Genomic DNA, 20,656 nt, shown 5'->3' with positions numbered 1-20,656 from the left:
TTGTGGTTTTCTTGTTTGACAATCTTAAATGGAATCAAAAGATTTGGTGGGCGTCGCTTTTATACTTGAGACAAAGAAGAATGTTCAATGGAAACGAAAGATTCAAATTACGATTGTAGTCGTATTTTTGACATATCGTATTTATCATAATTGTAGACATAATAAACGTGATCGCGGTGATTATTACTGTCATACAATGATAATCGTAGACAGCATCATTATCATTATCATAATAACTGTAGGAACGTTGACAAATCCAACGTGTGGCGGATTTGGATTCCTGTGGATTAGTATTCATCTTATTTTCTTCGATGGCCTGGTTTTAAGCTAATGCTTATCCCGCTGGATCTGAATTATTATTAAACCGATTTAATAATTTGTTTGAACAAAAAATATAGTCAACCGAGTTTTAAATTTATTTTAATTGTTCCTTAATGTGATTTATATTTTAGATTATCAAACTCAAAATTTTAAAATATAAATTACTCGTTATAAAAGATATCAATTTGTATATCTAATAACCTTACATATGAAAAGGGATGATCACACAATCCTCAACTATGTCCTATAATCATCCGATCACCGGATCCGTTCATAAAATATTATAAAATCCTCAAGTGCGTTTAAATAGAACAGAGAGTACTCTGAGTGCTGGGGACTGGGGCCCACGTGAAACATCCAGAATAGAGATGAACATTTGTCGGATTTCAATCCGATCCGGATCGGTCTTTATCCGATCCGGTTTTTTCTCTATGAGAAAAACCGGTTTATAAAATAACCGGTTCGGTTTTTAACCGGTTTGGAGGGCCGGATATCCTAACCGGTGTAACCGGTTTCGGTTTTAAAAAAACCGATTTTTTTAAAAAACCGGTTATAAAAAAACCGATTTTAATATTCCAGATTGCTCATAGGGAACCGATTCCCCCCAAAGGGGGTACCGATTCCTCACTGAATGGTTTGGCTCCGAGATTTCCAGAATGCTCGGAGGGAACCGATTCCCCCATAGGGGGTACCGATTCCCCCCTATTCAACGGTCGAAATATTTGAATTTTACACTTAGGGAACCGATTCCCTATGAGAGGAAACCGATTCCCTATGAGAGGGTACCGATTCCCCCACGCTCCAAGCATTTTTATTAAATGTTTTCACACTTAAACTGCTATATTATCTTCATTAATTATCACTAACATTCAGAAGTGATTCAAGGTGTATTTAAGCAAGCTTAGAAGCCATTGATCAAAGACAAGAAACATCAAGCAACTAGAATCAAGAGAGAATCAAAGAGAAAGCATCAAACCTCAAGTTCGATAAATTCAAATACTTAATTGAAATACTTAATTAACTCAACATAATTGAAATACTTAAATACTTCCAAGTTTGATAAATTCAAATACTTAAAAACTTCCAAGTTCGATAAATTCAAATACTTAAAAACTTCAAGTTCGATAATTGAAATAAAGTTTACGATAATTGAAATAAAGTTATAAAATAAACTACATTGCCATATCTTCTTCTTCATCTTCGCCTTCTTCGTTTGGAGGGGATATTCCAAGTTCGACTTCTTCAATGTGTAAGTTTGTTTCCAAATCGGCATCAATTGCATCTTATAGGGTGGTGATATGTTGCTTACGAGTCGCTCCATCCAAATAATCCTTTAAACAAATGCATACTTCCACCGACTCGGGACTTAGTCTTGATCTCCGTTGCGATATAACCCTGCCACTAACAGAAAAAGCGGATTCCGAAGCTACCGTAGAAGCTTGGACGGTTAGTAAATCACGGGCCATGGCGGCTAGAATCGGAAATTGTGCTTCCTTTTCTTTACACCAAGCCAAAATATCCAAACTTTCAAACTCTTCAAATGTCATTTTTGATCGAAAATCGCATGACATATAATTTCCCAACTCGCTACTTGGGGTGGTAGTACGTGATCGTTTGGATTGGGAATTTACAAGAGTGTTAAAAAGATTCAAATTTATGTTACTTGGACGTCTACTAGATGATTCCACATTCATTCTCATTTGATCGTGTATTACACTACTTGATCCGTATTTAGTTAAATAAATTACAAACATGTCTCGAAAACATTTGTTAAAATAATTTATTTGGTTTTGGACAAATTTAGGTTCATCATCGGTTAGATTAAAAGCAAACGCAATTTGTTCAATTAGTGTTTCAACCCCACCAACATTTAACGTTGGGTTTAAAGCGGCGGCACAAGTAAAAATGGGGGGAATCTCCTTAAAATATTTTAAAAGTTTTTCCTTCATTGCAAAGCCAATTTCTTGAAAAACTTCGTTTCAAATTCAAAGTCATTTAGTCGGGTAGCCAACAAAAATATTTGATTAAGAACCAACGGGCTAGTAGGGTAATAAACACCGGATAAAAAAGTTGTTGCATTTTTAAAAACCTCAAGCAAATCGGTTATTTTGGCTATAGTTTCCTAACTCGAATCCGGATAAATGTTTGGGACATGACCCCTCTCGAAAAGCCGATCGTGAAATGTTTGTAATGTTTCTCTATGCCTTAAGGCAGTATGCATCATCATCCAAGTTGAGTTCCAACGAGTTGGACAATCCAAATTAGGACCCAAAGCTTTTTTATTAACGGACTTACAAAATCGTTTATAATCATTTAGTCTTTTGTTGTTGCTACAAAGAACCGATTTTATCATTGTTTTAAATTCTAATCTAATCGGCTTAATAACCTCCAAACCGGCTTGCACGGATAAATTAATTATGTGTGCAACGCAACGGGTATGAAAAAACGCACCGTCTAAAATCGGTGAAAGTAATATTTTCAATCTTGGAACCGCGTTTGTATTATTCGATGCATTATCAAAGGATATAGAAAAAACTTTATTTTCTAATTTATAAAGACAAATTACCCTTTTTAAAAGTGTAAATAAATTAGCATCGGTATGCGGCTCACCGAATAATTCAAACGCGATTGTTCTTTTCATCATTTGCCAATTATCTTGATCTAACCAATGTGACGTAACGGCTAAAAAATAATTTCCGGTATTATGAGGGGAACTCCAAACGTCACATGTAAGCGACACACCATAACGGTGTTCTTGGAATCCTAAAATCATTTTTCCCTCGCCGTACGCCACATTTTTATAGCATCTCTTCTAAGGGTAGTACGACTTACTTGAGTATAACGTGGTTGCATTAGTTGTTGAATTGTTATCGTGAAATCTTCATCATCAAAGTGGTCGAACGGCAATGCTTTTGTAATCATGAACTTTGTAAACGTTTCTCGTAATTTTTCGTTGTCGTAAACAAAAACACCACCTTGCGGTGTAAGATTCGATTGACTAGGATCCGATCTTGAGCGAAGTGCCTTGCATGATTTTGTCAAATGGTTCTTCAACGTTGTGTTTCCTTCCGATGCAAGAAATTTTAGACAAAGTTTACAACGCGCCCTCCTCGAGCCATTTGACATCTCACATAAATCGTAGTGATCTCAAATGTCTTTGTTTCGAGTGTGTTCGATCACTCTCACGACTTCAAGGTTTCCCCCGACGGAAGATTCAGCCGTGTTACTCATGATGAACAAAAAATTACAAAAGTAAGATTTGAGAGATGTTTAAGTGTTGTGTAATAAGATTTGAGAAATTTGTAATCAACCAAATACATCCCCAACCTATTTATACATGTTTAGGGTGGTAAAATGGTAATTTTTTAAAGAAAAAAACGGTCAAAAACGGTCACAAAACCACCCCAACGGCTATATTAACGGCTAGTTTTTTAAACCCAGACCGGGTTTTTTTTTCCAGATAAAAACCGGTTTTTTTCAAACCGGTTTTTTATCCAGTAAAAAAACCGATCTAGGTTTTTTTCTCCAAACCGGTTAAAATAACCGGTTTAAAAAAATCCGATCCAGTTAAAAAAACCGGTTTTTCCCAAATCCGATTTCGGATATTTTTTTCGCAAAATCGGATATTCGGATTTTTTGTGCACCCTTAATCCAGAAGTAGAAGGACGGAAAAGTCCAAATTGAAATGAAGATGTCCTCAACCGCGTGAGCAAAGAGCAGCCGTACAAAAAACAACAACAACAACAACAGCAGTATATGGTGGGTGAATAAATCTAAAATAAAGGTCACGTAGTTAGGTTAAAACAGTGATAGATTAAATTAAAATATTATTAATCGAATTAATTGATATTTTTTCTCTAATCGTTAATTGAATTAAAATTTTTTTAAAAAATAATAATCGAACCGAATAAATTTCTGTTAGTTCAGTTAATTTTTGAATTAACTGAAAATTTTTAAAATTTTCTAATTTAATATTTTTAATTAAAAAAAGTTTACAATTACTTTAAATAATATCTAATTAATTTGATTTAAACATTATATTAAAATAAGATATTTGTATCCATCAATTTATTTCAAAAAGACCAACAAATTTGAAATTCTACAAAATAAATGGGTTTTATTAATATAATTATATTTAATGGTTAATTCAGTTAATTAATTAATTTCGAACCGAATTAACCGTTAACTGAATTCTAAACAAATCATTAATCGTTCCCCACCGAACTAATTCGGTGGCCGACCGAATTAACCGAAAAAACCGAATTTTGAACACCCCTACGTGTATCAATATTCACCATTACTGAATTGTATTAATGTACATTATTAATATAAAATAAAGGACAATTTATAGATAATTAATATATGTTTCCAAAATGATTATATTTATCATTAAATTTTTAAAAGTTATAATATACACTTTAAATTTTTTTTATTTTATTATAAAATAGATACCGATCGTTAAATATTATTAAGAGAATAATGTAACATATTAAATCAACCAAAAACATCTTATTTGACTACTCGATTATAACTAAATTTTTACTTTTGATGTTTTCTTGATGTTTTCAAATAACAAAATTCATAATTTTTTCAAAATGAATGGAAAAAATTTATTTTTTGTGATTTTCTTGATTCACTCAACTTTTTTTATGATTAATTATTTAATTAATCATTGTTGTACTTTTAAAATTAAAAATTTATAAGTTTTATGATCTAAAAAATTTAATTATCAAACAATGACATTATTTTTATTAAGTGATGTGATTCAAACATTTAACTTGCTTTTGTTAAGTAAGAACCAAGCGACTTCAGAGGTAAAAGAATTGTTGTTATTCCTTGAGGTTTCGAGTTTGAGTATCATGAATGTCACGGGTGTGAGTGTTTAATGTCAAATGATTGAGAGTTATCTCTGAATAAATATTATCTTCTACTTACTCGTATTAATAAAAAAATAAATTAAAAATTAATATTTAACTTACTTTTATCTAATTTATTTTTAATTTAACAAACCTAATAAAAACATTTTTATTAAAATTAATAGTAAAATGAAAATTTATTTACAATTGAAGAGTGAAGTGAGATGTTTTCTAATAATTTAGCATGCTACACCACTTGTTTAATGACATATTATTGTGTTGTCTGTTATGCTCATTTTATAACAATTTCTACCATTTAATGCCTATTATATAACTTTTGAAAGTTTAGTACTTTAAAAAAATCATCTTAAAACAATCTAATGCCCATCTGTGAATTTTACCCTATAAAACTAGTGATGGATTTCAACATCATCTATTCTAGAATTTTACATCATCAATATTTATATATTATTTTTTGGGTAAACTACATATTTAGTACCTAAATTGTTAGTTTTAGCCCATTTTAGTATCTAAACTTTCAATTTTATATTATCATGCCTAAAGTTTAATTTTTGTTTCATTTTAGTACCAATGTTAAAATTTTAACTTTAAATTAAAAAATTGAAAGTTTATGTACTAAAATTAACCAAAATTGATAATTTCATTATCATTCGTTAAGTTTTTGACGACGTGATACTAAAATGAAACAAAAACTAAACATTATGTATATCTTGAAAAAAAATAAAAATTTAGATACCGATTCAGACTAAAACTAATAGTTTAGATGATAAACACGTAATTTACTTTATTTTTTTATTTAAATCCAGTTGTGCAATTGATTTTCGAAAATTGATTTTCATAGTAAAAGTTTAGGCTTAAATAAAATATTTAATGATTACGTGAGACCTAAAAATAGGTTAATTGATGATTACTCGTTATTGGGTCTCACATGTAAGTGGATTACAAATAATATAAAAATAACTGTTAAGTAATAAAATATTACATAAACGTTCAAGGTAAAAGATCTTCAAAAATTCTTTACTATAATTTAATTTCCCAAGATTTTAAATTTTCGAAACTTGTTATTGTCCTTAAAGTATGGCTTGCACGAATATCTACATCTTGAACTAAGATATAATATATTGTTTTTTGGTCCAATAATTCAAATATTTTTTTTATTTTAAGAAGATATTTTAATCAATATAATCATAGAAAATAAAATCTATTTAAATTTCGATTGATTGAACATAAATAAATTATATTTTCAATATCGGCGTATGCATCATATATGAATTAATTAAAAATCAAAAAAAAAATTGGGTCCTATGATCGATGGTCTGAATCTTCATATAACAGAGGTGGTTTTGGTATGTAAAGTTATTTCATGGATTAAAGATTTAAATTTGTATACGATCATTTTCGAATATGTAATCTAAATTTGATATTTGTAAACAGATTGTATAGTTTTGAAATAATAATTACTTTATATGATTTCAATATAAATGTATGTTCAAACTTCAATGTCGTAATTTTCTCATAATCGTACCGTACTAGTCAGCTATGTCTCTTCATTTGACTCGTTGACTTTTTCAGCCGGGTTTGCTTGCCAAAACGTACAACTCTGCTTCATCTCTGACGTGGAAATTTTGATGGGTTAGGTTACGATGTTGACTTCCGCTTACATTAATAACCGAAAATTAGGTCAACAGACAACCGCACATAAACAATTAATTTGGAAGATCATTGCTTAGGCTTCACTCTTTTTATTATGCCTTTAAACTGAAAGATTTAGGCTTTAGAAGAACCTGCATGGATAAGCTTTCAGGATATTAAAAATGTTTATTAGTCATTAACGTTATCGATTTACAATAAAATGATTACTAACATTATCAATTTGTAACAAAATAACTATCGATTTGTAATAAAACGGTCACTAACATATCAATTTATAACAAAATAGTTTTACCATTATCTCGGTTAAATTGATGACACGACATTGTTGATAAAAAAGTTAATATTTAGTTTTGTCCCTAAATTATTGCTAAAATATCAAATAGGTTATTAAACAATGGTTTTATATATGGTTTACCGCAAAAGTATTGTAATTTATAGATTTTTTTAAACACCCCACCACCACAACTATATTCGAACCACCTTCCTTACAAAACAAAAATTACACTGCATAGATAAATGAAGTTTTTACGGTAAAGACAAATACATGGGTATTTAAAGCCACATATTCAATTAATTTTAATGCAAAAAATAATACTTTTGGGATGGTTTTTGTTTTATAAGGAAAGTGGTTAGAATATTTAAAGACAAATGAGAGTTTATTTAAGTATGATTTTTGTTTTGTACGGAGAGTGGTTAGAATATAATTGAGACGGTAGGGTGTTAAAAAAACTTAAAATTAGAAAGCTTTTGGGATAAATTAAATATAAAATTGTTGTTTAATTACCTATTTGATGTTTTAACAATATTTTAACGGTAAAATTAAATATTAACATTTTTACTGACGGTTTCATGTCCTCAATTTAATAAAGATAACGGTGGAGTGATCATTTGTTACAAATTGATAACGTTAGTGCATGATTTGTTACTTTTGAAACTTAAGTAGGGAAAATGGAAACTTACTCAAACATTTAGTGAGCATTAGCGTAGTTTAATCTATTAATTAAGAACTAAATTTGTTTTTCTTAAAAAGGGGTAAACTACGTATTTAGTAACAAACTGATAGTTTTGGTCTGTTTTAGTATCTAAACTTTCATTTTTTTTCCAAAACCATACCTAACGTTTATTTTTCATTTCATTTTAATACCCACAATTAAAAACTTAACGCGCTTAGTACCTAAACTTTCAATTTGTTCAAAACTTAACATTAAATTTTGAACGGTATACTAAAATGAAACAAAAACTAAAGTTTTTAAATGGTGGGTACTAAAATGAAACAAAAAACAAAATTTAGGTATGATTTTGAAAAAAATAAAAGTTTATATATTAAAATGGACCAAAATTGATAATTTATGTACTAAACACGTAATCTACCCAAAAGAGAAACAAATTAAATGAACATAGAGTGAGACCCAAAGGCCCAACGAATTGTAATGTTAGCGGCTACATACGTAAAGTGAAAGCCCAAGTTTCTATCCCGAATTCGACATCAACAACGACATCAACGTGTCAGTGTAAACGAACCGAAAACTCGAACGGCACCCACGTGTCGATCATCCTAATCTCCCAAGCCGGACAACTCTAAATTCCTGGCATTTCTTCGAAGTCTAAACCCTCACAGAAAACAATCCAAATCTCCAGTCCAAAACGACTCTGTAATGCACCGTTTCAGACCCTCGCTTCTGTTTCACCATCGTTGCCTTCACAACCTCCAAAACGCCGGTCCGCTGTGCTCCCAATTAAAATCCCGGTCCGTAATCCGGTTCTCGGGGTCCGACACCATCAAATTCCTTCAGGGTCTTTTATCTAACGATGTACGGAGGCTTGGTGAACCCCCACGTGAAGGGAACTCCCCCATTCCAACACCGAACGTGGCCTCGGTCGTGGTTCCTCCTATGTATGCAGCTCTTTTGTCGCCTCAAGGGAGGTTTTTGTATGACTTGTTCTTGTATAGGCCGCCCCGGCCTGAGGAGAAGCTGGACAGAACTGGGTCCGGTCCAGGTAGCGGGTGTGGTGAGTCGGTGGAGATTTTGGCTGATGTTGATAGCTCGATCTTGGATGAGTTGTTGGCAACTCTTAAGAAGTGGGTATATTTAGTTTAATTATTCTCTCAAATGATTTTTTTTGTTGTTGTAATATTCTTTTTTAAATAATTATTTTCTGTTGTCTACATCTTCTGCATTCGGTTTACTTAGAATATCTCATTCTCAGGTTAAATTCAGAAAAGCTTTCTTTTGTGTTTCCTAATTCTGGATGGACCTTTAATGCCATGTATAAATTTGCTTGTGGCATTAGAAATTTTGCTTGAGAATATGCTTGAATTGAAACATTGGTGTTCAGTTTTATATCAGATAACTTATTAGTCTTTGCGTCTTTGCATTTCTTCAGAGTTCTGTTATTTGTTAAATCCATAATCTGTATGAATTATGCGGTGTTGCTGTTTCATTCAAAAATGGCTTGTTGAAGAGATATATCTAAAAATGTTCTTCTTTCTTTACGACATTTGGCTATAGTAAATTGATGTGTATGTCTTTTACAGTAAAGCTAAATTTGGAATTCCTCTTAATGGTTATCTTGGTATATGCTACATTTGGTGCTGCAGATACCGGTTGAGGTCTAAAGTAGATATCAAGAACGTGGCAGAAGACTTCCTTTGCTGGCAGAGATACGGTGGTGACCTTCCCGGAAAGACCCCTGCTGTTGAAGAACCAGAGGCAGCTTCAGTTGGTTGGGGCAGTGGTGTTGATAGTTCGAGCAAGTCAGCTTCACATGGCAGTGCTGTTGGATGCCAATGGTTTAAGGATCCCAGATTAGATTGTCTAGGTTTTAGGGGGATTTTTCGGTCTGGTACAATACGTGAGTTCACAAATCTTTTGTTGCTGCTGAAATTTATTCTTGTCTACATTTTTTAACACAAGTCATGGCTTCGAGATAATAATCGATTTAGAATCTTATTGATTCTTAAGAAATCATGCAACTCACCTATTGCTTAAACAAATTCATATTCTTTTCTTTGTTGCAGCACCTTTTGTCGAGTCTGATAAAGAAACAGATGAAGAGAATTACCTTATGTGGAGATTAGAGAAGGGAGTTGCTGAAGGCTCAACTGAAATTCCAAAAGGTGTTTTTTTGCTTTGTTCCTAATATTGTACTTAAGTTTCTTGAATTATGTTATAGGATGTTTCACTTTCGTTTTCAAAGTCTTAACCGATTGTGTCTGGCCTTAGTTGTGATATTGTTATTATGTTTTTAGGGGAAGCAATACCACTTGAATACAATTTCGCTGGTCTCAACGCAATCAGCTTTGATAAAGGGTGCTATGTAGGGCAAGAACTTATAGCTCGTACACACCACAGGGGGGTTATTCGCAAGCGATTGCTTCCTTTAAAGTTTATCGATAATAATGGAAAAGGTACACTCTGTCCTCTGGACTTTGATAATTTCAACTACCTTTGCAACAACACATCTTGATCCCGTCTATTATTTCAGAGGTTGAGGGAAAAGTTACCCCTGGTTCAGAAATTGTCAGCACAGTCTCGAGTAAGAAGCTAGGGAGTGTGACAACTGCACTCGGCTTTCGTGGGATGGGTGTCTTACGGCTGGACGATGCCTTCAAAGATACATTGGCGATACGGGGGCAGGAGGATATAAAGGTTATGGCAATTAGACCAGATTGGTGGCCTGCAGAATGGTTTCAAGATCAACAACATACCGATGCCGCCACAGCATAAACTGCTTTACCTGAATTTGATGGTCGTTCGGGCCATCGGTCGGCTTGGGCACCTCACACGGTTATAAGCAATGGTACGACTTGTTTGAACTTATTACTAAAGAAAATGAAAGTAATAAGGAGGTGTTCTCCAAGAGATGTGTTATTGAACTTAATGTCAGACTAGTTTGGCTGCTGTTGTAACCTTTTTTTTACTATTAGAATATTATTATGTTTATTTTATTTTTAATATTAAAATAAATTGTTTTTATAAATTTTGGAGCGAAAATAATAATTTGTTATTAAACTGAACTTTGTTTCTTTCATTTTGAAATTATTAATGATAAAAAATAAAATGAAATCATGTTCATGTGTGGATTTGCGGATCCATTTCCAATTTCCAATGATCCACCACACATAGAACAATGGATGGGACAAATATCTCTCTCGGTAAGAGCTCCAAAAACGGCATCGCTTCGTGTATACGGTACACCATTTAACCATCATATCCTCTGTCCTCTCATTTCTACTAAAAAAAAAAAAACATTTCCCGTCGTTTCTTGGGTTTTTTTTCCTCCGTCAAATTCAGGGCGTATACAAAATCAAAATGGGTAAGGATCTGAGCGACGAGCAAGTCTCTTCTATGAAGGAGGCTTTCACTCTCTTCGACACCGACGGCGACGGCAAGATCGCTCCATCGGAGCTAGGGATCCTTATGAGGTCTCTCGGCGGCAACCCAACCCAAGCCCAGCTCAAAGCTATCGTCGCTGAAGAGAAGCTCACAACACCCTTTGACTTTGCTCGCTTTCTAGATCTCATGTCCAAGCACATGAAATCTGAGCCCTTCGATAAGCAGTTACGCGATGCCTTCAAGGTTCTTGATAAGGACTCCACCGGCTTTGTCGCCGTTGCAGATCTGAGACATATTTTGACTAGCATCGGAGAAAAGCTGGAGCCCTCCGAGTTCGATGAGTGGATCCGGGAAGTCGATGTCGGGTCTGATGGGAAGATCCGTTACGAGGATTTTATTGCCAGGATGGTCGCCAAGTGAGAAACGCCATCATTAATTTTTAGTTTGTTTGTTTTTCGATGACTCTTTTATTTTGGAGGAAGCTAGGGTTTTATGCGGTGGAGGCTATTACGTTTTTCAATATTTTTCTCTGTTTCTGTGTGAACTTTGGAAGTAATGGTAACACTCTTTCTTAGAGAATCTGTTTGGTGTTTGTGTGAAACTTATGTACTGCTATACTAATATTCTTGTGTTTGGTTTAATTTTTTATTTATAAATATCTATATTTACCACCATGCTTTTGATCAACAAATTTATCGTTGCCCTTTCAATTATTTATGCCTGAGTGGTCTTTTAAATGTCTCTTAACATTCTAAAATAAATTTCTGTACGTAGAATAGTCGTTGCATTCTCATTGTCAGTTGTGTTTAGATGATTAATCTTGATTGGTGAAATGCGAGGAGAGGTGTTTAGTCTCAGTTATCCAATAGGTAATAGATGCCAAGAATAGGTTGTAAATGAGAGGGAATTGCTGATTTAAGTAAGAATAAAGGATAGTATTACTGAAGGCTAAGATGAAACCAGACTGAGACTAGGATACTGTCTCGTAGTCGCTGCCAATGGAAGACTGAATTATAGTTGACTGCTATCTTTAGTTTTCTGTCCTCACGGAGAGGAGGATTGATGTTTGCATTGAAACTCTTGAATCCAATGAGCCTTGTTTGCTAGATCACATGGTAATTCTTGATATTTGTATGAAAGTCCTCCCCCCTAACCCAATCTTTCATATAACCACATACCCATTTTTATAAATCTGTCTTTTATCATTCTATCTTATTATTGCATAGCATTGAGTTCCGAAGAACTTTAAAAGTGATTTGAAGCAATGCATATAGGTGATCACTTTCAGCCATCCTGGCTTGATCGTGGTATGGCTTCTTGCTCAATGCTAACTGATTACTGATCTTGGTAATAGACTAATGGTACTTTAAATATTATGTGCCTCAGTCTAAGTTGGGTTTGCTATGAGGTTTTCTTCTTTAGATTCTGGGATCCAACTTTAACTTTTGATAGTTGCAGAAAAGTGTAGTTGAGTGGAGGACCAAAGGCCACCACCCTCATCAATAAATTTGTTGTAGATGGATAATTCAAAACCTTGTTTAAGCAATCATGTTGCCAGATGAGTCAATTTCCTTTGGTGTAAATACTTGAAAAGAATGCACTGCCAGCTTATGTTAGTCTTTTGGTTGACAGCTTTAATAAAGCTGTGGCCTGTGGGGCTGTGATGCATGATCCATTATTTTAATGGATTGTCATAGGTGCTTTTAATGTGCAAAAGTAGATGCAGGGCGTTTTGTTAGGTGCTTTTAAACGTCTCCCTTTCATTTTTTCTGGAAATGAATCTAAAATTGCTATTCATAAAGAGATGGATCTGATAATCTTGGTGTTGGAATTGCCACAAGTGGATTCTCCAACTTCAAGACGATCCCAAACTTCTCAGAAAGATCTAATTTCTTACCCTCAGGCACTTTCCAGTCAAAAGAATGCAACAGTGTGGCAACCGAGTACAACACCATCCTCTCAGCCATTGCAATTCCAGCACAGATTCTTCTACCGGACCCGAAAGGAAAATAACTAAAATCACTTCCATTAAAATCCCATTGCCCATTCAAAAACCTGCTAGGGTTGAACTCGAGTGAATTTTTCCTGATCGAAGGGTCCCTGTGAATTGCCCAGGCGTTGACAAACACCCTTGAACCCTTAGGGATAGCGTAGCCGCCGACAGTGCAGGGTTCACTGGAGCAATGAGGGACTAGTAGAGGTAGAATTGGGTGCAAACGCAACGACTCTTTCATTATTGCTAGTAGATATGGCAATTTGTGAATGTGGGATTCTTTCACCAAGTTATCTTTCCCGACTACTTCAACCAGCTATTGCTGTGCTTTTCTCATCACCTCTGGTTTGCTGATGATTTCAGCCATTGTAAACTCAATTGAGTTGGACGATGTGTATGATCCTCCCACCACCATATCCCGTCCAACATTAAATGTATGTTTAAGGATCCATTTAAACTTTGTTTCTATGAATTTCGTTACTTTTATGGTTTAAGGAAAAATTTTGTTCTCCTAATCAGTGAAAATCAACAATTGTAACCCACAACAGAGGAAAAAAGACTAACATGGAATATTTTAGTCTAGTGACCAAATCAGAATAAGATCTCTTGTGCAATTATATCTACTAAAAATAATAGGATAACTTGTACGATTACTACCTTGGCAGTTTGTACTAATACTCTCCGGCGAAGCTCATATGCTTTCTCCAAAGTAGCACTGCTAAGCATCTTGATGACGCATACTTTCCTTAACATCCTCCATTCAGGACCATAGGGGGTTCCAGACTATATCATGGCCGCCGGTTATAACCTTGGCGGTATTAGGCACATCACGGTTGGCAAAGACGATGTCACGGTTGGCAAAGACGATGTCTTGGTCTCTAAGCACTTCACGGGCCACCGATGTGGAGGTCACCAGAATCCCGATCTTGCTACCAAGCTGAAGTTTGACAACCGGGCTGTAGGTGGAAGCTAGTTCGGCGAAGTAGGAGTGGAGGTCAGGGTGGAGGAAGGGAAGGTTTCAGACCAAGGGGAGGCCTCGAGGGCCTGGTGGCGTGGCGGTTTACCCTTGAATTTGAGGTACGCACATGTAAACCAAAAGATGGCGAAAGCACCAACAAGGGTGTAAAAGAGAGCCATGGAAGAGGGAGAATGAGTTAGCAAAGTAAATTGGGTGTCGTGTTCGTGTTACATATCAAGGAAAATGTTGATTTCTACCGTAGACAAAACTGATGTGTTGGTGCTTGATGAAAAATGAAAAAAAAGAGAGGGATCTTTAGCTATTAAGGTTACATGTGGAGTTTATTTAATTATATAACTAACTAATATTGATTGATACGATATTCTTATCAGTAACATATTATTGCATTATGATAAGCTGCTTTGTTTTTATCAATGTCAATTTATCAGCCGATTTTAATCTGCTAGCTGCCTATCTCTGCGAGCTCAGTATAATATATTTTGAAACGTATATATTTTTCTTTCTTTTTCACTTGCGGTCGCAAATTTTATTTTCTTCTGATTTTATCGACAGTAGTTTTAGTTTTAATGTTAATCATCGATCGTGGATATTCATCTTTATCATTATTTTCTCATATTTTGATGTGATTTATTATTTTTATTTAGTTTTTATTCTATTGTTAATAAGAATCTATTTTGGTTGACTTCCTATTTTTCGTATATTTTATGAATGTCTGTATGACTTCTCGACATACTAAAACTCTTCCATTGTGATACGTTTCTTTTGTTTTGTGACACGTTTGCATACCTTTGTGGTAGACATACAATTGTGTGGAAAATCTCACATTGCTCGTATCTAGTTTACTATTGTCGATGGTCTTGCAGCGGTTAGATTCTCATTTGTGGTTGTCTGTCGATGTATTTAGATCTATTTTGCAAACCAGCCTGTGAATTTGTTCTGGTTCGTTCACCATTTCATCATCTTTAAAGCGTCTAGTTTGATAAAGACAAATGAAATCTATTAACGAATATTGAGTTACTATAAACTACAAACATAACATTCAAAAGAAGGCTTCGACTATTATATATTCTTTTATTTCAATAAAATTCGGTATCATTCCACGTCATCTCCCACGAGCCGGTTGATAAGGCTGGAGCTAATCTGGATTGTAAATTCACATGAAACCACATAAGCATTGTTACTTTATGAAATCTATGAGCTCAAAACATTAGGGGGAGTGCCTAACATAGCCCAAGAAAACACCATATATAACTCTTCCAGAGATCACATGATTTACAAAGGAGTTGACCGACTTTCTTCTTAACTAGACGGTCCATTTGAATAGAAGTCGTCATGGGGCTAGAGTTGTGTATTTTTGCTTATTGGATTCATTATACAAAGCCCAAGTCATCTTTTGGGGGAAATACATATAATAAAAACGAGAAAAATAAGACATGCAAAAATAAATAAGAAAGATATTCTTCAACCTAGTAGCCCATATACAGCAGCTCTTCACCAAATCTAACAAACGTCAGCCGGCATGTCCCCTTTCCCAACAAGTGTAAGAATGGAGGAGGAAAACAATCAATGTGATAAATAAGGAGATGACCTCATGGCTCACGCTTTAGCAATCCTTTTTATTCAACTTTTAACCAAACAACAAAGTCTCAGTTGCAGCCCATCAACCTCTTTCTTTACCATTGAAACCGATGCCGTGTTTGACAACATTCTACTCATTTTTTCAAATCTATAAACAAAACACGAGTCTCAACTCATTACAGTGCGTCTTAAATTTGACATTTTAAGACTTTGCTTTCTAGACATGGTAGATTGAATTAAGTCCACTTCAACTCGTAAGTTTTACGAGTTTTCAATACCAATAATATTAATTCAATTAGTATTCTTCGGATAGATGGAAATTGTCCAACTACATAGGGATGCCAATTTAATTCAAAATCGACATGTTTCGATTCGACAGAGTTAGATTTTTTTTTTTTAAAAACTCGAGTTCGGGTCGGATATTTTAAGGTAATGAGATCTGGTTCGGGTGGAGGGTGAAAAAACTCCTATCCGACCCGGAGATAATAATGTAATTTCCTTAAAATTATTATTTCTTAAAATCGGGTGGAGTCAGAGTCGGGTGGAGGATATATATTTTCGGGTCAGGTCGAATCGAGTAGAGGATGTATATTTTCGAGTCAGGTTGGATTAAGGTGGAGGATACATATTCTTCAAGTCAGGTGAGCTTGACCAAAAATTTAACTCAACCCAACTTGTTGCGATTAGGGGTGTAAACGAGCCGAGTCGAGCTCGAGTATCGCTGAGCTCGACTCGACTCGAAAACTCTGAAATGCAGCTCGACTCGAATCAAAAACTCGCGAGCTTAAAATTTTTAAGCTCGACTCGAACTCGAAATTCTGAATTGAAGCTCGTGAGCAGCTCAAAAACATTCGAAATGAAAAAAAATTCTTAAACTTAACTAGATTGAAGCATCAAACTTGAACCTTAAATATATAAAAATCTTACTATATTTTTAAAAAAAATCAACACATAAATGTTAATATTATTAATAATTTATTTAAAAAAATAAAATCTTAAAATATTATATTTTCGAGCTGCTCACGAGCTTTTCGAGTCGAGTATCAAGTAGCTCGTTTTGGCTTGTTAAGAATTCAAGTCGAGCTCGAGCTTGAGTCGAATCCATTCGATCCGAGTATTTATCGGGCCTTGACCGAGTCGATCTCGAGTAGCTCGCGATCTGTCCCGTCTCATTTACATCCCTAGTTTCGATCCCTAATCCTATGTCTCTCCCAAAAAAATCCTAACCTTTTTTAGTGTTTTTAGTGTTCACGACGTATATAGAATTTTACATTAACGTGGGTGAATTTATAAAATTATAAAAGAATAAAAATATATTATCAATAAAAGATATAAATAAAATAAGACGAATCCAATTCTCTAGATTTATTCCTATTAGCACAATACAGTTATTTGAATGCATTATATTTTTCTTTTATCAATTTTTTATTTGAAATTTAATTTTTTTTAAAAATTGATATGCGATAATAATAAATTATTTTAATAACCAATCATATTGTGACACATTATACTTAATGAAATACTATTTTTAAACGATCAATGTTATATCAATAATTTAATTGATTGCTACAATATTATATTACCAACAAATATTAATTTATTCTTTTAAAATTCAAACACCAATTTAAGGCATAATAATATTTAAATATTAAATTGAATAAAAAGTCAAGTGTATATATTAATTTACATAATAAGTCAAAATAAACTTGTAGCTTAATTTTGTTAATTTCTTCTAAATTTCAACAAACTAGTTCTTCTTTTGCCTTCATTTTCACACTAAAGATATATGTTTTCACATTCACAATAACTTACTAGCACTTTCACATGCCCATTTTGTCCCTATCTTCTCTCAATGTCTTTTCTATTACATTTTTTATTTGGTTGAATAACAAAGAAATGAGAATCACGATAATTTAATTTAAGATTAAAGAATTACTGGTAATGGGTGTAATTAAAAATATTATAAAATTTATAATATTTTTAGTTGAATGTAATTTAAAATATTAATTTTTAATATTTTCGGTTGAGTCTAAAATAAAATATTAAGAAAAATTAACATATTTAGTTACGTAGTTCTTTAATATTCTCACATTCCTAAGGGGGTGTTTGGTTCAAGGATGGTGGGATTTCCATGAGATGGGAATCCCACATTCCCATGTTTGGTTGGCCGGGAATCTTATTCCCGGTAATGTTTTATTATCAATAGTAGATTTTTTTGGGATATATTACCGGGAATGTCATTACCTCCCTTCCCTTAGGTATTGTAACATTACCAGCGTTTTGGACTAAAATGCCCTTAAATTTTTATTTTTTTTTCAAAAATATCATTCTTCTGTCATTGAATAATAAAAATTCTACGAAGGTTAAATTACAAATTTATCCTTAAATTATTTTAGATTTACAAAAAAAAATCTATAATTAAAATTTTATATGAAGTTCAGGGGTTAATTTTTTTTACCCTTTCATTAAACATTTTTTATATTTTTAATTTTGTAAAAAAATTATATAAATATTATGAATTTAATTTTTTAAAGAAAATATATAAATATTTTACAATTTGTAATATTATACAAATATATAATAAGGACAATTTGGTCAAATATACATTCCAATAATCTTTTATTCCTTTAACCAAACACGATAATCTTACATTCCTGCTAAACCAACAAAATACAAAATACAACATTCACAGTAATCCTATTTCCTGATAATCTTTTATTCATATTGATAATTTTACATTTCGTGAACCAAACACACCCTAAAAGAAATATGAGGGTCGGTATAACTTTTGAAGTGGTAGGTAAGAAACCTTTGAAGAAGCGAGGTTTACATTCGACCGTCCAACAATATTCTGAAATTAATATACAGATAACATTAAAAATCAACACGACGACCTAAAAGGAAGTACATGAACCTAAAGAACTATGGGTAAACTAAGTACTTAGTCACCTAATTATTTGTATGATTCAAATTTAGTCACCTAATTATTTCTACGGTTTCAGTTTGGTCACCTAACTATTTCTTTTCAAAATCATATCTAAAATTACGTTTTTGTTTTATTTTAATCACATAATGTTGAAAAAATAAATAGAATTGCTGATGTGATATTATATTTTGGTAACACGTAACCATCACCATTAATTTTTTAACAATAGATGACTAAAACGGAATCAAAACGTAACTTTAGGTATGATTTTGAAAAATATATAGTTGGGTGACTAAATAGGAATTATGAGAATAATTAAGTGACTATATTCTTAGTTTATCTAAAAATGATTATAATGGTAAAAGATGACATGTTTCTCTAAGCTACAGTTTTTTACTCACTACTATGGGGGGACGTGATCAAGCTACTGTTTTGCTGGTGTCTAATTCATTGTCGTTTAGGCAATCTAACACAAAGTCATGGATCCCAAAATCCTGACAATCCAGCAACCATGCGATGCTATCCTCCAATGATGGCGAGCTTGTCTCATTATTACAAGTTTCTGTTGCTGCTGGTGTGGCAAAGTTCCATGAAGCATCAACCAGGGGAGGTTCATCAAGCCATAAGCTCGTCAACAAAGATTCATCGTTGCAGATTCTGTCTAACAAAGTGGAGTTGTCACTGGTCGAGCAATTCTCAGTTGGTGTAGTATTAGTGGAAGAATTATCCTCCGAAGAGATGGTGACATTATTATCCGCAGAATTTTCAGCATGGGAACAACTTTCTTCAGTCTTGGATTGTTTGTTCAAAGGTTCATGAGTAACCGGGTCGATTCCCAGTTTAAGAAGCTTTTTCTTGATGCGTGTGTTCCAGTGATTCTTGATCTCATTATCGGTTCTTCCTGGCAAACTGCATGCAATCTTCGACCACCTGACAAACAAAAGAACAAAACCATTATTAAGTTTGATTTTCAGGGTCTCCTTTGTTGCTTTAGCTAGAAAACGAGATGATTAAAATTTAAACCTATTGCCAAGACGGGCATGGAGGTCGATGACCAGCTGTTCTTCATCCTCGGAAAGAAGGCCCCTCTTCAAGTCAGGGCGAAGATAATTAGTCCACCGTAGACGGCAGCTCTTGCCACAGCGGCGGAGGCCGGCGAGCTTGGGAACAGCACGCCAGCAACACTGGCCATTGGTGGCAATAAAGTTGATGAGTTTCTTGTCTTCCTCAGCTGTCCACGGCCCCTTTTTCACTCCAAGTTTGTCACAGCAAGGCTTCCTCCCCATAACTTTAGTCGCACTGAACACAAATTAAATTATCACTAATAAGTAATAAAATGTAATCAAGCTCGCCAACTCTCTACCCGTAAATACCCAAAAGCCCCACACACCCCTTTATATAAAGTCCTCGAGCAGCTTTCAGAGGCCAATATATATAAATATATAATTTTTTAAAACTGGAGATTATGTGATTTAACCAAGTTAACATATGTAAATATGAACATAATTCAGAAATTACACAGGAGAGGAGAGTCCAAGTATCATATGGACGGATGTATGATTTTATGTTATGGGGTGAATTTGAATTTTTAAAATTTCAGGAGGGGTGAACTTGACTTATAAAATTTCAGGGAGCGAATGTAATTAGGAATGGTAAAAGGGCGGGTCGGGTCCAAATACTCCCTCCTCTATCCCCATACCCATCTAATATTTTTCAATCCACCACCCGTCCACCACCCATGATGGGTACAAATTTTCAAATCCACACCCGCCCACGCGTGTACATTCTCAAATTCATCCCCACACCCACTACCTACTAGCGACGTAGTCGTCTAGAACTGCCTGACATCAAACTTAAGTTATACATAAGCAACTAACATAAAAAAACAAGTCCATTAAGAAACATAATAAAATAATCCAAGGATTATCTGAGTTAAGTGTTAATATAGATCTTAAAGTACATAAAACACCATAATAAAAGACATAATTAAAG

General features: G+C 33.8%; 4 protein-coding genes and 1 pseudogene across 4 annotated transcripts; 2 read left to right on the top strand and 3 right to left on the bottom strand.

The window, feature by feature from the left end:
* Window positions 1–8,393: 8,393 nt before the first annotated feature.
* LOC120187163 (putative transferase At4g12130, mitochondrial) lies at window positions 8,394–10,709 on the top strand. Its single transcript, XM_039190944.1, has 5 exons — window positions 8,394–8,931; window positions 9,451–9,704; window positions 9,871–9,969; window positions 10,102–10,260; window positions 10,338–10,709. The coding sequence occupies exons 1-5, from the start codon at window positions 8,507–8,509 to the stop codon at window positions 10,577–10,579; spliced, it is 1,179 nt and encodes a 392-aa protein (XP_039046875.1). The 5' UTR covers window positions 8,394–8,506; the 3' UTR covers window positions 10,580–10,709.
* A 382-nt stretch (window positions 10,710–11,091) lies between these two features.
* On the top strand, window positions 11,092–11,833 carry LOC120187166 (probable calcium-binding protein CML13). The gene has a single exon (XM_039190946.1). The coding sequence runs from the start codon at window positions 11,165–11,167 to the stop codon at window positions 11,606–11,608; it is 444 nt and encodes a 147-aa protein (XP_039046877.1). The 5' UTR covers window positions 11,092–11,164; the 3' UTR covers window positions 11,609–11,833.
* Window positions 11,834–12,976: 1,143 nt separating this feature from the next.
* Window positions 12,977–14,318, bottom strand: LOC120187106 (annotated as a pseudogene).
* A 4,754-nt stretch (window positions 14,319–19,072) lies between these two features.
* On the bottom strand, window positions 19,073–19,674 carry LOC120187029 (MYB-like transcription factor ODO1; the record flags this gene model as incomplete). Its single annotated transcript, XM_039190826.1, has 1 exon — window positions 19,073–19,674. A coding segment is annotated over one exon (591 nt), but the record flags the coding sequence as incomplete, so codon positions are not given.
* LOC120187028 (MYB-like transcription factor ODO1) lies at window positions 19,653–20,065 on the bottom strand. The gene has a single exon (XM_039190825.1). It carries the CDS (start codon window positions 19,948–19,950, stop codon window positions 19,675–19,677), a length of 276 nt encoding a protein of 91 aa, XP_039046756.1. The 5' UTR covers window positions 19,951–20,065; the 3' UTR covers window positions 19,653–19,674.
* Window positions 20,066–20,656: the final 591 nt, after the last annotated feature.

The sequence above is a fragment of the Hibiscus syriacus genome, unplaced genomic scaffold (genome assembly GCF_006381635.1).
Source record: "Hibiscus syriacus cultivar Baekdansim isolate YM2019G1 unplaced genomic scaffold, ASM638163v2 tig00113722_pilon, whole genome shotgun sequence".
NCBI classification, from domain to species: Eukaryota; Viridiplantae; Streptophyta; class Magnoliopsida; order Malvales; family Malvaceae; genus Hibiscus; species Hibiscus syriacus.
The sequence above is the reverse complement of the archived record's forward strand: the minus strand, read 5'-3'. Positions and strand labels throughout refer to the sequence as shown.

Excerpts from the sequence above, each read along its gene's own strand:
- LOC120187163 (XM_039190944.1), top strand. The coding sequence starts at position 8,507 with ATGCACCGTTTCAGACCCTCGCTTCTGTTTCACCATCGTTGCCTTCAC. Across the intron at positions 9,705-9,870 it reads TTTTCGGTCTGGTACAATAC|CACCTTTTGTCGAGTCTGAT; the intron begins GTGAGTTCACAA and ends TCTTTGTTGCAG. Across the intron at positions 9,970-10,101 it reads CTCAACTGAAATTCCAAAAG|GGGAAGCAATACCACTTGAA; the intron begins GTGTTTTTTTGC and ends TTATGTTTTTAG.
- LOC120187166 (XM_039190946.1), top strand. The coding sequence starts at position 11,165 with ATGGGTAAGGATCTGAGCGACGAGCAAGTCTCTTCTATGAAGGAGGCT.
- LOC120187028 (XM_039190825.1), bottom strand. The coding sequence starts at position 19,950 with ATGGGGAGGAAGCCTTGCTGTGACAAACTTGGAGTGAAAAAGGGGCCG.